The sequence below is a fragment of the Haliotis asinina genome, chromosome 13 (genome assembly GCF_037392515.1).
Source record: "Haliotis asinina isolate JCU_RB_2024 chromosome 13, JCU_Hal_asi_v2, whole genome shotgun sequence".
NCBI lineage: Eukaryota > Metazoa > Mollusca > Gastropoda > Lepetellida > Haliotidae > Haliotis > Haliotis asinina.
In genome coordinates this window covers 38,379,306-38,395,053 of record NC_090292.1, presented here as the reverse complement: position 1 = coordinate 38,395,053, position 15,748 = coordinate 38,379,306, and the positions used below count along the sequence as shown (strand labels likewise).

Sequence of the window (15,748 nt, the reverse complement as noted above, 5' to 3'; positions counted from 1 at the left end):
GGATGGGTTCCTACATCCGTGGAATACAGGAGAGATCTGGAGAGGCCACCAGACCGGGTGATAACAGAAGAGGGTGGGGTTTTTACATCCAAATAATACAAACTAGAGACCACCGTATGTCGTGATTACAGAAGAGGATGGGGTGCTGCATCCGTGGAATACAGGAGGAGGGACCACCCTATTGGGTGATAGCAGGAGAGATCATCTTGTGGCAGGAGAGTAATCATCAAATAAAGTAAATACCAAGCTAAACTTCTTTAATGTGACCACTCAACACTTAGTGAAAATGACGCAATGCAGACTTAAAGTGAATCCGCGTATTGAATAATTTTGACAGTCCTTACTTACTCGCTTCTAGGATCCCCTGCTGTCACAACAGATCCCGGTGTTACTATGCCCACATGTGATGCCCATGTTATGAAGGGACCGTTATAAAGTGAGAATATCAGACACAATAATCATGACTGACACATTATAACCGCTATGATGTGTTTTCCCGGAAGAAGTGGACTGTATACTTCGCCTCATCGGAAACACCATCTCAGCCCACTGCATTTTCAACAACATATACATCGATGATACATCGATGAACATATACATCGGGGTGGGGTCGTATGCAAAGTCTCAAACATCACACAGCTGCTGACTGTCAAGCCAGAGCACCACCTTCTGGTTATATATTATAGGAAGAAAACGCCGAGGCTGAACTAGGAAATTATGGGCGCCTCATATCAGATCAGCCGAAACTCTTCACTATTTAGCTTGAAACAATGCCTAACATAACGCGAGATCACGACTTCAGTGTGAGTGACTCGAGACCGTCAGTTCGACACCAGGACACCTAAAGGAACATTGACTTCCCACCTACCGTTTAGGGTCAAACAGCTGATACTGACCGTGTGTGCGATCTCGTGGGCCATGATCAGTGTGACCATGTACTTGTTGGAGCTGGTGATACTGACCGTGTGTGCGATCTCGTGGGCCACGATCTGTGTGACCATGTACTTGTCGGAGCTTTTGATACTGACCTTGTGTGCGATCTCGTGGGCCATGATCTGTGTGACCATGTACTTGTTGGAGCTGGTGATACTGACCGTGTGTGCGATCTCGTGGGCCATGATCAGTGTGACCATGTACTTGTTGGAGCTGGTGATACTGACCGTGTGTGCGATCTCGTGGGCCATGATCAGTGTGACCATGTACTTGTTGGAGCTGGAGGATACATGGGGGTCATACAGCAGCGCCGTCTCGCGGTAGATGACCAGACCCCAGTTCTCCATAGCGCCTCCACTGAAGTCAGGAACCGCTACGTGGTCTGGGGAACGGAGAGGATGGACAACTCATGTAAGGTATGTATGTATGTATGTATGTATGTATGTATGTATGTATGTATGTATGTATGTATGTATGTATGTATGTATGTATGTATGTATGTATGTATGTATGTATGTATGTATGTATGTATGTATGTATGTATGTATGTATGTATGTATGTACTATGATTTTTTCACATTTAGCATTACTAATAAAACGTAACTATCACGATGTTTGTAATAAAAGAAATCTGATATGTGTATACGTGTGAATACCGACCCGCCTTTGGAACTACATCCGACGTGTTGAAGTAATCAGTGAAGAAGTTGTACGTCTTCACGCCGAAATCCAAGGCGTGTTTGGTCTGTGAGTAGGCATCAGGCTGGGCCCAAATACGGAGCTGCAAGACAGAGTAGGTCATCTTTATAATCACGTTCAGGAAAGTATAGGTCACTGACAAACGTGGCAAGAAAGAAAGGTGAGTGACAAACATGGTAGGAAGGCAGAGATGACTGACAAATATGGTAGGAAGGTAGACCCGACAAACATTGTAGAACGGTAGAAGTGACTGACAAACATGGCAGGAAGGCGGAGATGACTGACAAACATGGCAGGAAGGTAGATGTTACAGGTAAAAGCACGGCAGGAAGATAGAGGTGACTGACAAACATTATAGCAAGGTGATGGTGACTGTCAAACATGACAGGAAGGTAAATGTGACTGACAAACATGGCAGGAAGGTGGTGGTGACTGACAAATATGGCAGGAAGGTAAAGGTGACTGACAAACATGGCAGGAAGGTAAAGGTGACTGACAAACATGGTAGGTGGCAGAGATGCCTGACAAAGAAGGCAGGACGGTGGTGGTGACTGACAAACATGGCAAGAAGGTAAAGGAGAATGACAAACATGATAGCAAGGTGGTGGTGACTGTCAAACATGACAATTAGGTAAAAGTGACTGACAAACATGGTAGCAAGGTGGTGGTGACTGACAAACATGGCAGGAAGGTGATGGTGGCTGACAAACATGACAGGAAGGCGGAGATGACTGACAAACATGAAAGCAAGGTGGTGGTGACTGACAAACAAGGCAAGAAGGTAGATGTTTCAGGTAGAAGCATGGTAGGGAGGTAGATGTTAAGGATCCATATGGCATGAAAAAAGAATTGACAATTACAGTCTCGTTGCTCGAGGCTTTGCATTGTCGGTTGGGTGCTCTATACTACCTGGTAGCCGCTGTTAAAACTGTAATTTCTGGATTTGAAGTCTGCGACGACGAATGCAAGGATGTAGGTGGACATGATAGGTGTAGGTTCGAACTCTTTCTTCAGCCACCCGTTACTGAGCACGGATGTGCGATACAAGGGCATGTTACTCAGCGCCTGATAACCTGAATAGTGCAAACAATATCAATATCACCAGACGTCATGTATTTGATATATCATGTGGTCCTTCTGTCTCTGCAATACCGGCACTGTAATGTGTAATAATGTGCATTATTACAAGCACATTATTGAAATTTCTTTTGAAAAAGACGTTGTAAGTCTTCAGGTGGGGTAGGAATACAACATTCGAAGCTGATTATTCGCCAATGGACTGTTCACTCTTGAGGTTATATCTGTCTGGACTATCCCTACATTGAAGTAGACGATACTTTCCAAGGCATATAGGCTACGTTCCTCTTATATGCTATTGCTGAGTCCTTCCTGGGGCGTAATATATGATCTTCCCCCAAAAGAAACGCATAAGTGTATTTGCACGAATTTAATCTGCTAACTTGAACAGCGACATAACAAATGTGATTCTAGATCATTTACAGCCAAATTCCACAAAATAAAAGATGTATTAATATCTATAGCTTAAAAAAGCTTAATAGGTTGGGCGTTCACTACTAGGCGTTGTCGTCAGTATCTATTGTGGCCGCCATGAGCAGGCAAAACTACTTTGTACCGTCTTCACATGTTGATCTAAAGTCTGGGCGCCTGTATGTACAGTGTGAGACCTGACATTATCTTGTTGGAACAACTCCCCCTTGCAGTACACCATGTGAATACCTAAGATTCCGTGTCCGCATAGAATAGTAGCTAAATTTCCCAGAAGAAGCACAAAGTTAGATTTCGGCGTGTAGGAGATTGTCCCCCACATCATGACGCTTCAGCACCCTGTCATTCACCGCAATTATGGGCAAACTTTCATACCCGCTGTTATAGACGCGTACTCTTTTGTTACGGTACTGGAACAGTATCGGCAGTTGTCTATATTTCAGAATCAAACGTTATCGCACCACCTGGCCCACCCAAGTCGATGTAGTCGTCGCAGATTACACCTTCGCCTAAGCAGATTACGATATCATTTACGTACAAGACATGTATTATCTACAATAATGTAAGTACATGTTTGAGATGCACGTATTGACGTTATTACAACAAATCCCAGTGCTACTAAAGTCAACCCCACGCACGTGCTGTGTTCACATGACCTCCTCATGGCGTCGCTGTTATGATAAAGCCAGGGTGAGTATATGATAACGGACAACCCTAGAGCTATATGTCCAGCGTTCTCCACGATCATCACTGGATTCCCTGTGTTCCTCATAAATGGTCGTCGCTGTAATATATTCTAGCAATGTGAACATCTGTCACGTGTCGCCAAGATAGGAGTCTGTGGGACACTGATATCCATGGCTACCCCAAGAAAATTCTAACCCTATTATGAAACGACTCATTCATCTGTAGTGGTGGGCCCGCGTTTATATCGAAGTTCACACTCCTGCACCAGACACCAGGTGGACAGTACCGCTATCAACCATATACTTTATAGCGTCTGTAATCATGATAACTGTTAATAATGGGCGATCTGTGAGTTGTATCTAACTGACGATGGCGTCAGATTCTGGAAAGGATTAATGTGCACTGACTGCAACATCGCGGATGATATACAGCATCTTCCCAAGATCATAGTCAAGTGAATACACCAGTGTCAACAACACATCACATTGTTTACAACAAGGCCTACATCTTCGCGTCTACTGGAATATAACATCCTTTCGACATCACATTGTTTACAACAAGGCCTACATCTTCGCGTCTACTGGAATACAACATCCCTTCCACATCACATTGTTTACAACAAGGCCTACATCTTCGCGTCTACTGGAATACAACATCCTTTCGACATCACAGTGTTTACAACAAGGCCTACAACTTCGCGTCTACTGGAATACAACATCCTTTCGACATCACAGTGTTTACAACAAGGCCTACATCTTCGCGTCTACTGGAATACAACATCCCTTCGACATCACAGTGTTTACAACAAGGCCTACATCTTCGCGTCTACTGGAATACAACATCCTTTCGACATCACATTGTTTACAACAAGGCCTACATCTTCGCGTCTACTGGAATACAACATCCTTTCGACATCACAGTGTTTACAACAAGGCCTACATCTTCGCGTCTACTGGAATACAACATCCTTTCGACATCACAGTGTTTACAACAAGGTCTACATCTTCGCGTCTACTGGAACACAACATCCTTTCGACATCACAGTGTTTACAACAAGGCCTACAACATCGCGTCTACTGGAATACAACATCCTTTCGACATCACAGTGTTTACAACAAGGCCTACATCTTCGCGTCTACTGGAATACAACATCCTTTCCACATCACATTGTTTACAACAAGGCCTACATCTTCGCGTCTACTGGAATACATCCTTTCGACATCACATTGTTTACAACAAGGCCTACAACATCGCGTCTACTGGAATATAACATCCTTTCGACATCACAGTGTTTACAACAAGGCCTACATCTTCGCATCTACTGGAATACAACATCCTTTTGACATCACAGTGTTTACAACAAGGCCTACATCTTCGCGTCTACTGGAATACAACATCTTTTCGACATCACAGTGTTTACAACAAGGCCTACATCTTCGCGTCTACTGGAATACAACATCCTTTCGACATCACATTGTTTACAACAAGGCCTACAACATCGCGTCTACTGGAATACAACATCCTTTCGACATTACATTGTTTACAACAAGGCCTACAACATCGCGTCTACTGGAATACAACATCCTTTCCACATCACAGTGTTTACAACAAGGCCTACAACATCGCGTCTACTGGAATACAACATCCTTTCCACATCACATTGTTTACAACAACGCCTACATCTTCGCGTCTACTGAAATACAACATCCTTTCGACATCACATTGTTTACAACAAGGCCTACATCTTCGCGTCTAATGAAATACAACATCCTTTCGACATCACAGTGTTTACAACAAGGCCTACATCTTCGCGTCCACTGGAATACAACATCCTTTCGACATCACAGTGTTTACAACAAGGTCTACATCTTCGCGTCTACTGGAACACAACATCCTTTCGACATCACAGTGTTTACAACAAGGCCTACATCTTCGCGTCTACTGGAATACAACATCCTTTCGACATCACAGTGTTTACAACAAGGTCTACATCTTCGCGTCTACTGGAATACAACATCCTTTCGACATCACAGTGTTTACAACAACACCTACATCTTCGCGTCTACTGGAATACAACATCCTTTCGACATCACAGTGTTTACAACAAGGCCTACATCTTCGCGTCTACTGGAATACAACATCCTTTCGACATCACATTGTTTACAACAAGGCCTACATCTTCGCGTCTACTGGAATACAACATCCTTTCGACATCACAGTGTTTACAACAAGGCCTACATCTTCGCGTCTACTGGAATACAACATCCTTTCGACATCACAGTGTTTACAACAAGGCCTACAACATCGCGTCTACTGGAATACAACATCCTTTCGACATCACATTGTTTACAACAAGGCCTACAACATCACGTCTACTGGAATACAACATCCTTTCGACATCACAGTGTTTACAACAAGGCCTACATCTTCGCGTCTACTGGAATACAACATCCTTTCGACATCACAGTGTTTACAACAAGGCCTACAACATCGCGTCTACTGGAATACAACATCCTTTCGACATCACATTGTTTACAACAAGGCCTACAACATCACGTCTACTGGAATACAACATCCTTTCGACATCACAGTGTTTACAACAAGGTCTCCATCTTCGCGTCTACTGGAATACAACATCCTTTCGACATCACAGTGTTTACAACAAGGTCTACATCTTCGCGTCTGCTGGAATACAACATCCTTTCGACATCACATTGTTTACAACAAGGCCTACATCTTCGCGTCTGCTGGTATACAGTATCCTCCCAACACCATGCTGTAGAGAGAAAATACTGAGTGAGGATATCGTATGTCCACTCATCGGGCTTTGAAGAATAATCAATTATGAAGGATTTTGCCGCACCGAAAAACCACACTCATTTAGCGAGCGAGATGTATTGTTATGTGGAGTGTATCCCGCCAGGTTAAGCCTGTTTGCTATCATTATGTTACGACTCATAATGTGTGAGTTTTTTTTAGATTCGTAATTGTTGATGTCTTAAAACATAATCACGCGTGTGTAGCTTGAGCGTGTGCTGTTTTTACCACACGCTTCAATCACTGCAGCTTGAGATACTAAGATGCTGCCGGCAAGTGGGGCAGTTCACTCATTATCCCCGGACTCCATGGTTGCCAACTACCTCCTATTTGGCATTATACTTTGATATGTCCACTGCACTGAACACACCATCTGCTAAATATTAAGTACGAATATACAAGTATTTACACAGCTGTAAATGTGCTGCGATGATGTGTCACACATATGTATCAGCATTACACTGTTTCACGTCTTCTGTCAGAAATAGGCTGTTTCACGTCTTCTGTCAGAAATAGGCTGTTTCACGTCTTCTGTCTGCTGTAAGCTGTTTCACGTCTTCTGTCAGAAATAGGCTGTTTCACGTCTATCTGTCTGCAGTAAGCTGTTTCACGTCTTCTGTCAGAAATAGGCTGTTTCACGTCTATCTGTCTACAGTAAGCTGTTTCACGTCTATCCGTCAGCAATAGGCTGTTTCACGCTTATCTGTTAGCAATAGGCAAATTTACGTCTATCTGTTAGCAATAGGCTGTTTCACGTCTATCTGTTAGCAATAGGCTGTTTCACGTCTATCTGTCATCAGTAGGCTGCTTCACGTCTATCTGTCATCAGTAGGCTGATTCACGTCTATCTGCCAGCAATAGGTTGTTTCACGTCTATCTGTCATCAGTAGGCTGTTTCACGTCTATCTGTCATCAGTAGGCTGATTCACGTCTATCTACCAGCAATAGGCTGTTTCACGTCTATCTGTCATCAATAGGCTGTTTCACGTCTATCTGCCAGCAATAGGTTGTTCAACGACTATCTGTCAGCACTACACTGTATCACGTTTCTCTGTCAACACAACATTCTTTCACGTCTACAGTTGAAAAACTAATTTTGTTGTGATCTATTATGAATATTAGATTCTTTCTAATGATAGGACCTCGATGTTACGGTCGATTGGCATCATAGCGTTATATCCTCTTAAATGTTTCCTATAAAACAATCCGAGCAATGATATTCCCTGAGCTGTAGCTTAACTACAGCGCACGCTAATCAAACACATTTCCTTTTTTCTAATAAAGTTACCGTTACGAAACTGACTTGGAATTATGACACTTTTCATAGTTACTTAATACAGGAAGAGAAATGGCTGTGGTTTGGACTGCCGATAAGATGGCGGCGTTAGATATGGGAAGGTCTCCATTCCGTTTCGTCATTTGAATTGGACGGCTTTGTAGAGACTAGAGGTATCATATTGAGCATTCAATCCTTTGCCCATCTACTTGGCAATGATTAAGTATGCCTGTCTTCTCTTCAGTCTGAGTGCGTAAGTGAATTTAGATGTGTATGTGTGAGTGCGGATCCTCACGTACAATGTTCAAAAACAAGTGCGTGTGACACATGACCAAGTATGACACACTAGTGCCTCGTGTTCAGAAGGAAGTATGACACACCACTGCCCCCTGTGCAGAAACAAGTATGACATACCACTGTCTATTGTTCGGAACAAGTATGACACACTACTACTTCCTGTTCAGAAGCAAGTATAACACACCACTGCCCCGTTCAGAAGTAAGATTGACACACCATTGTCTCCTGTTCAGAACCAAGTATGACACACCACTGCTTCCTGTCCAGAAGTAAGTATGACGCACCACTTCCTTTTGCTCAGAGGCAAATATGCCTCTTGTTTAGAAGAAAACGTTGCAGCTGCACAGTGACCCGGATCACCTTAGTTGCAGTCTCTGACACATTTTAACTCTACAGTGACAAGGATCACCTTGGTTGCAATCTCTGACACATTCTAGCAGTTCAGTGACAGGGATCACCTTGGTTGCAGTCTCTGACATACTCTGACTGTACAGTGACAGAATCACCTTGGTTGCAGTCTCTGACACATTCTAACTGTACAGTGACAGGGATCACCTTGGTTGCAGCCTCTGACACTTTCTAGCTGTACAGTGACAGGGACCACCTTGGTTACAGTAAAAAAGTCCTCGTTGCTTTATTGTGAACTATGGGTGCTCTCCCATGTCTATAACACAATCGAATATCACAATAATTGTGTTCCGCAGGTGAGAGACCTCTAGGTGAAATTACTGAAAAAAAGCACATTGTTCTGATTACAAGGTATCCGACCCAGGTATCACCACAGATGACACGATGTCCCGCTGAGGTTGGTTTTCTGTTGATGGCGCCAGGATTAAGGAAGATGAAGATGTACCTTCATTTGTTACTGTTCAGATGTAGACGAAGTTGTTTAAAACGACAAGGGCGACCTTGACCTCGATGGCGACCTTCAGCTGCTACTATTGAGAAATTGTGTCTGGAACTGTTGATACGACTATGGATTATGAGCCACTCCTCACATGTCACATAGTCAACCATGCAATAGACAGGGCAAGGTTTCGATGCACTCTGTTGCACTAGCACCCTTCAAAACTGACATCACATGAGCTGAAGACTCTCTATAGGCATGCTCCCCCAGGGTAATGCACCTGCACGTCGTTCCAGTTCTTAACTGTAGTTTAGAACTCATAGAGCATGTCCTGTATTCATTCAGTTTCACACCTTTCGCTTTTCATGTCTTCCAAACATTGAAGTACTTTGTGGCAAGATTCAGCAAGAAAGTATGTCGACATTCCTGCTCTGGAAGACACCTTTACACTCTAGATCACCACAATGAAACCTTCTAAACACCAATCAGCTGCATCAAAGTACATATGCATGATTAGGGTGAAACTGGACTTGGGTTGTATGCCTCCATTTACCAATGCAGTCTACATTTGAGTGTCAACGTTCTTACTTTGTGTTACGAGTAGTGTTTTGTTAGATACTAGAATATACAACTGTTCACATTATATTTCTAGCTACCTATTGTAAAGACCAGAAAATATAGAAACCGGAATGTTCAATTTAGTTTTGCATTTTCATAACATCTAAGTATTTCTTCATGAACTTGTAAACTTGGTTTACCTTTTTTATATAAATATGCCTACACGGTAATTACTCCATCGCGTGACCTATTATTCTTCAGTTGAATCCAGATAGTATGTTCTTGGGTTGGGTACTGCCAAGACATTCTGTCACTACTCATATGTGTGTCCTGCAAGCCATTCACATTTTGACAATTAGGTATTTCACATTAAATATTTGAAAAAAAAACAGATTTCATACCATAAGACTTCAATATACGTATAAGCAGCCAGAGAATCTACCTACGGTACGGGTCGTCACACTTGGTCTGCGGTAACTCATCGTTGTCATATTTATCTCCAGTCCATATAATCCAGATATTGTGCTTGCTCAGTTTCTGGGTACTACTATGGGCACTGGGTACTACTACGAGTACTGGGTACTACTACGGGTACTGGGTACTACTACGGGTACTGGGTACTACTACGGGCACTGGGTACTACTACGGGTACTGGGTACTACTACGGGTACTGGGTACTACTATGGGCACTGGGTACTACTACGGGTACTGGGTACTACTACGGGTACTGGGTACTACTACGGGCACTGGGTACTACTACGGGTACTGGGTACTACCACGGGCATCTGCTGCCTTTACATTCAAAATGGCTGCAGTAGACATGACGGCGATGTCTGTGTTAAAAAACGCTCAGAGGCTGTGAGTAGATTTGCCATTTTAACAAGCTTGGGTATGGGGATTTCGGAATAAGTTTCAGGACAAATATGGGATCATCAGATTCTTGTACGGAAAGGGAAGAAATTCTGTGTAATGTATTTCGTAGCCTGAATGGTCCATGATATCTATCATATCAGTGAAGGTGTCGATACGCAGGACAGATTTTATTGTGACAGAATGAGGTAGCACACATATATGTAGCTGGCGATCTCTATGGTATGACAAGCAGCAATGCAAATTTGGCATTTTAGACGTAACACACATATATATACATATACGGGGGTTCTGAATCTTTCGAGAAGATGTAAGGTAAAAGCTAACGTTTTGACGCACGCATGAATTTTATGCTAAAGGTATATGAATCACGAAGTCTCTGAGACTGGCGCCGGTGTAAGTACAGCCGGTGTCAAATGATCTCGCATGATGAATACATCTAGATGGCAGCCTCCCCGTGAGATGCAAGCATTATACCGACCCAGTCTAATCAAACGTATTCTGCTGAATGAAACAAATTACATATTGCACACTAAGTGGAGAAATAAGGCGAGTATGCCCTCTTAGCAATACTTCAAAGTCTCTCTCCTGTCTCCCTGGCGGGCCTTCCACCAACTATGTCATTACGTTATCTGTCGGTGCCATAGGATAACAGTTAAACATCTGAACGGTGGTGCTATGCAGTTTGATGTTTCGGGTTGGAGTAGGCACAATGTCAGCAGAACTGCCTTGTTAACATAGGACTGTTATATATATATGTGGTAGTGATTCTGTGTCATGATGTAGGAGTGTCACGATCCCAAGTGTCGTCTAAACGCCTAAATGTCCCCTTTGTAGTAAGGATGAAGCCTTTAATGAATATACAACTTCTTTCTTGCAGTGGACTCGACGTTTCGGTGTTGATTCAAACACCGTTAACATTTTTAACACCGTCGAATCCACTGCGAGACAGAAGTTGTATATACGTAAAAGTCTTCATCCTCATCATACCAACTTCTAAAATGCCACTGAAAGAAGTCGTTTTGTGGTAGTTAGATTAACCGAAGTGTTTAGCATTTCACAGATTGTTAAAATGAGGGTAAGTGCTTCATGTGTGGACAGCGGATATGACACTGGTGTGTGATGAAGCATGGCGTACCCGCGTGAAACTGTCATGTCTGGTTGGTGAATCACTGTTCTACTTGGCTGAGGGATCATGGTCTTACCTGGTTGGTGAATCATTGTCCTACCTGGTTGCTGAATCATTGTCCTACCTGGTTGCTGAATCATTGTCACACCTGGATGATAAATTATTGTCCTATCTGGATGATAAATAATTGTCCTACCTGGTTGATGAATCATTGTCCTACCTGGTTGGTGAATCATTGTGATCTTGAATATCGCCTTGAAATCGGGTTCGTCAAAACACGGGAAGACTCTGCGGGCATCTGTGGGCTGCAACTGTGAGGACGCTAGGAACCTGTGAAGAACAAACACCGATAATCTGCCGCAAATAGGTACCCGACGCACATACTTGCAGATAGGAACACGTCTATACATACTGCAGACAGGACCCACCAGGAAACATACTATACATACTAGAAATAGGAACATGACTGTATTTCCTTGAGACAGGATGCACACGACTATACATATTGCAGATAGGAACAGGACAACACATACTGGAGATAGGATCCACACGATTAAACATACTGAAGATGGGATCCACACATCTCACAGCTACATTACTGAACTACAGATAGGGTCCAAAAGACTAATGACTAACATGTAGAGGAGAGGTAGGAGTGAAAATACCAAGGACGTTAACGACTCACTGACAGCCTGTGGAACCACGCACTTTACCATTCCTGTTTTCATCCTGGTGACACTCATTTATCTAGGTCGGTGGAAGGTGGATGGTCGATCCCCGAATATCTAGGGCCTAAGGGGGCAGATATAAATGGGGGTAACCATGCTCAACTGGAAGTCCGGGCGCCACTGACCCAAGACGCTATTGACAGCGCTGTGGACGGACTCCTGCGTGCACTTACATACAACCCCGAGTCTGCTTCTTAGTGCCTCTGTTCCTTATGTGTCCGTTGTGTTCGCAAACCTAAACTGCGAGTTTCAATACAATGTGTTGATTATTACGTCCTCTTGTGCCGTCATGTACCGATTTCACAATTTAGTTCTATTCGTACCGACTTCTGATGTTAGCATGTCTAATTCAGTTTGGAAATCGCCCTGTATTGGCGGCTTGTCAAGGATTTATGGATTGAATGTGCTGGACTTGGAAACAAGATATTTTCAGTGGTAGATTGGCCAGTGTTCCATCTTTTTCATTCTATCAATATCGTTTACACAGGATCATTATGAAATCACTATTTGCAAATACAGAGTCTTAGGTTGAGATTGAAGTGAGGCGCAAAAACATGTTTTGAAGAAATTGGCTTTCTCATATGTTATAATGGATGCGATGTCTTCAACGACAAAAAGTAAACTTTACAATCTTGCAGAATATTTAGTTGAACTTTTGGGTTAGTCAGCCTTGGTGAAAATAATTGCAGAGCACTCAAAGCGTTTGCACCTGAAAAAGCTGGTAATGGAATTTAAAAGAGAACTAAAGGAAAGGGAGGTTTAAAGAGACAGGTAAGAGTGAAAGCCAGAAATGTATGTTACACAGGCAATTCACAGATGTATCATTATGTGTGGAAACCTTGAACGTGATTTAAATAGACAAAACATTTTTATCACCCAGTAGGTATTCTAAAGCATGAAACACAAATATAGCGCATTTTTTGGATATCAAAGACATGGCAGAATATGCAATTTATGGGTTCTCTAACATGGATTTCCAACTGTTAGTGCGATGTCAGTTATGTCACAATGTTTAGGCAAAGTTTTCATACCAAGACCTTACATCCCAACGCCATGGCAACAACTAGAAATATGGTGTTATGAGATATTGTAAGACATGATATATACTGTTATCATATATCGAAAGGACATGGCATATACTCTGATTAGATGTTGTACGTGTTGGGACAGGTATTGTCATCAGATGTTGTTTGTAAGAGGTCATATGTTGCCCGCCGTACTGCTGGTGTCGGGGATTCACCTAGTTATCTAGTTTTGAATGCTCTGTGGAACGAGGAATGAATCCAAGGCTACAATCATCGTGCCATGATATTTTACGCTTTTGTTTGGCACATGTTGTTATTCAGGACACACGCTGCCTTTGACGACACATCGCCAGGGGCTACCTACCGAGGCCGATACAACACATATATCAGCATAACAGGAAAACAAGTGTGACAGAGTGTTTTTCAAGAATCGAGTGTATATGTGTTTCAAATGATTTCAACGTGACCGTAATAAAACATTTAGAACATTATGGATCGTCTCATGTGAAATAACAGTGTTTATATCCCGGCATGCCTATTCGCAGTAAATTCAAAATATGCAACAAACATTACAGAGTGCTCTGCATTTAATGTACATATTTAGAAATAGCTGTCTGAGTAGTTGAAACTAAATTACACGTTTCCGTGACGCCCATACTTTATAATATTGGCCAGATTGCTGGCTGTGACTCAGGACCTCAAGTTTTTATGCACATGAACACAGACCACGTTACACACAAGACAGAAGACACGAGGTATACATAACAAACACTACTACATAAACTTATACATCAAGCAGATGAAAGCATGTGTCTTACTACAGTAGACACCATGGCTGTATATGGAATTCCGTTTGCAGCTCGGTAATGGACAATAGGTGACGCCCACAGTTGCAATCACTGACTAAGACACAGACACAACAGACACAGCAATCGCTCCAGTATGCATCTGCTCTCAGAGATGTTCTCAGAGAGGTCTTGATTCCTTGTCGTATGAAAGAGTCAAAGTAGCTCGAAGCACAAAATATAACGACACGTAGCACTCAGAAATAAAAGTTGTTATCCATAAAGTTTGTTCAGTATTGTAGTTTCCAGCTTCTAAAGTGCCCCTCAAAGAAGTGCATGAAACCCATTTCTCGTTGTTTGTGTTCGTGAAGGAAACACCCGGTTCTATATAAGGAGGTCAGCAGAGCGTAAACTGCAGATGCAGCGACTCGTCAGTACTAACTTCAAGTGTAGGAGGCTTAAATATCACGTGCTTCTCAGACATGTGAAGAAAACTGCAAATGCCAACTGCAGGGGTAGAAGACTTCCAGTCTCACATTTAGCTGAAGAACACTGTAGATGCAGAGTAATAGAGAAATGCCAGTGCTAACTACAGGTGTAGAGGACTGCCAGTGCTAACTACAGGTGTAGAGGACTGCCAGTGCTAACTACATGTGTAGAGGACTGCCAGTGCTAACTACAGGTGTAGAAGGCTGCCAGTGCCAACTACAGGTGTAGAGGACTGCCAGTGCTAACTACAGGTGTAGAAGACTGCCAGTGCCAACTACAGGTGTAGAAGACTGCCAGTGCCAACTACAGGTGTAGAGGACTGCCAGTGCTAACTACAGGTGTAGAGGACTGCCAGTGCTAACTACAGGTGTAGAGGACTGCCAGTGCCAACTACAGGTGTAGAGGACTACCAGTGCTAACTACAGGTGTAGAGGACTGCCAGTGCTAACTACAGGTGTAGAGGACTGCCAGTGCTAACTACAGGTGTAGAGGACTGCCAGTGCTAACTACAGGTGTAGAGGACTGCCAGTGCCAACTACAGGTGTAGAGGACTGCCAGTGCTAACTACAGGTGTAGAAGACTGCCAGTGCCAACTACAGGTGTAGAAGACTGCCAGTGCCAACTACAGGTGTAGAGGACTGCCAGTGCTAACTACAGGTGTAGAGGACTACCAGTGCTAACTACAGGTGTAGAGGACTGCCAGTGCCAACTACAGGTGTAGAGGACTACCAGTGCTAACTACAGGTGTAGAGGACTGCCAGTGCTAACTACAGGTGTAGAGGACTGCCAGTGCTAACTACAGGTGTAGAAGGCTACCAGTGCTAACTACAGGTGTAGAGGACTGCCAGTGCTAACTACAGGTGTAGATGACTGCCAGTGCTAACTACACGTGTAGAAGACTGTCAGTGCCAACTACAGGTGTACGAGATTTTTTGCGTTAGCCTCGTAGAAGAAAGAATGTTAGAGCCATCCAAGGAGTTGATGGTGTGAGCCAACTGAACCACTTCTCATCTCACCTAACCGTGAAGTGAAAGGACACGTGCAGCTGAAAGTTAACGATATCTTCGAATGTCAACCGCTCGCGGACTACAAAGTTCCAGGT

At 43.2% G+C, this 15,748-nt stretch overlaps 1 protein-coding gene across 1 annotated transcript in view; it reads right to left on the bottom strand.

The window, feature by feature from the left end:
- LOC137260129 (glutamyl aminopeptidase-like) overlaps nt 1–15,748 on the bottom strand; it is a 76,552-nt gene that overhangs the window by 21,444 nt on the left and 39,360 nt on the right. Inside the window, exons 2-5 of the mRNA XM_067797831.1 lie at nt 11,840–11,949; nt 2,542–2,705; nt 1,594–1,714; nt 1,161–1,315 (exon numbers count right to left, since the gene is read on the bottom strand). Of these exons, the coding sequence (XP_067653932.1) occupies nt 1,161–1,315; nt 1,594–1,714; nt 2,542–2,705; nt 11,840–11,949 (550 nt within the window). The remainder of the gene's footprint in view (nt 1–1,160; nt 1,316–1,593; nt 1,715–2,541; nt 2,706–11,839; nt 11,950–15,748) is intronic.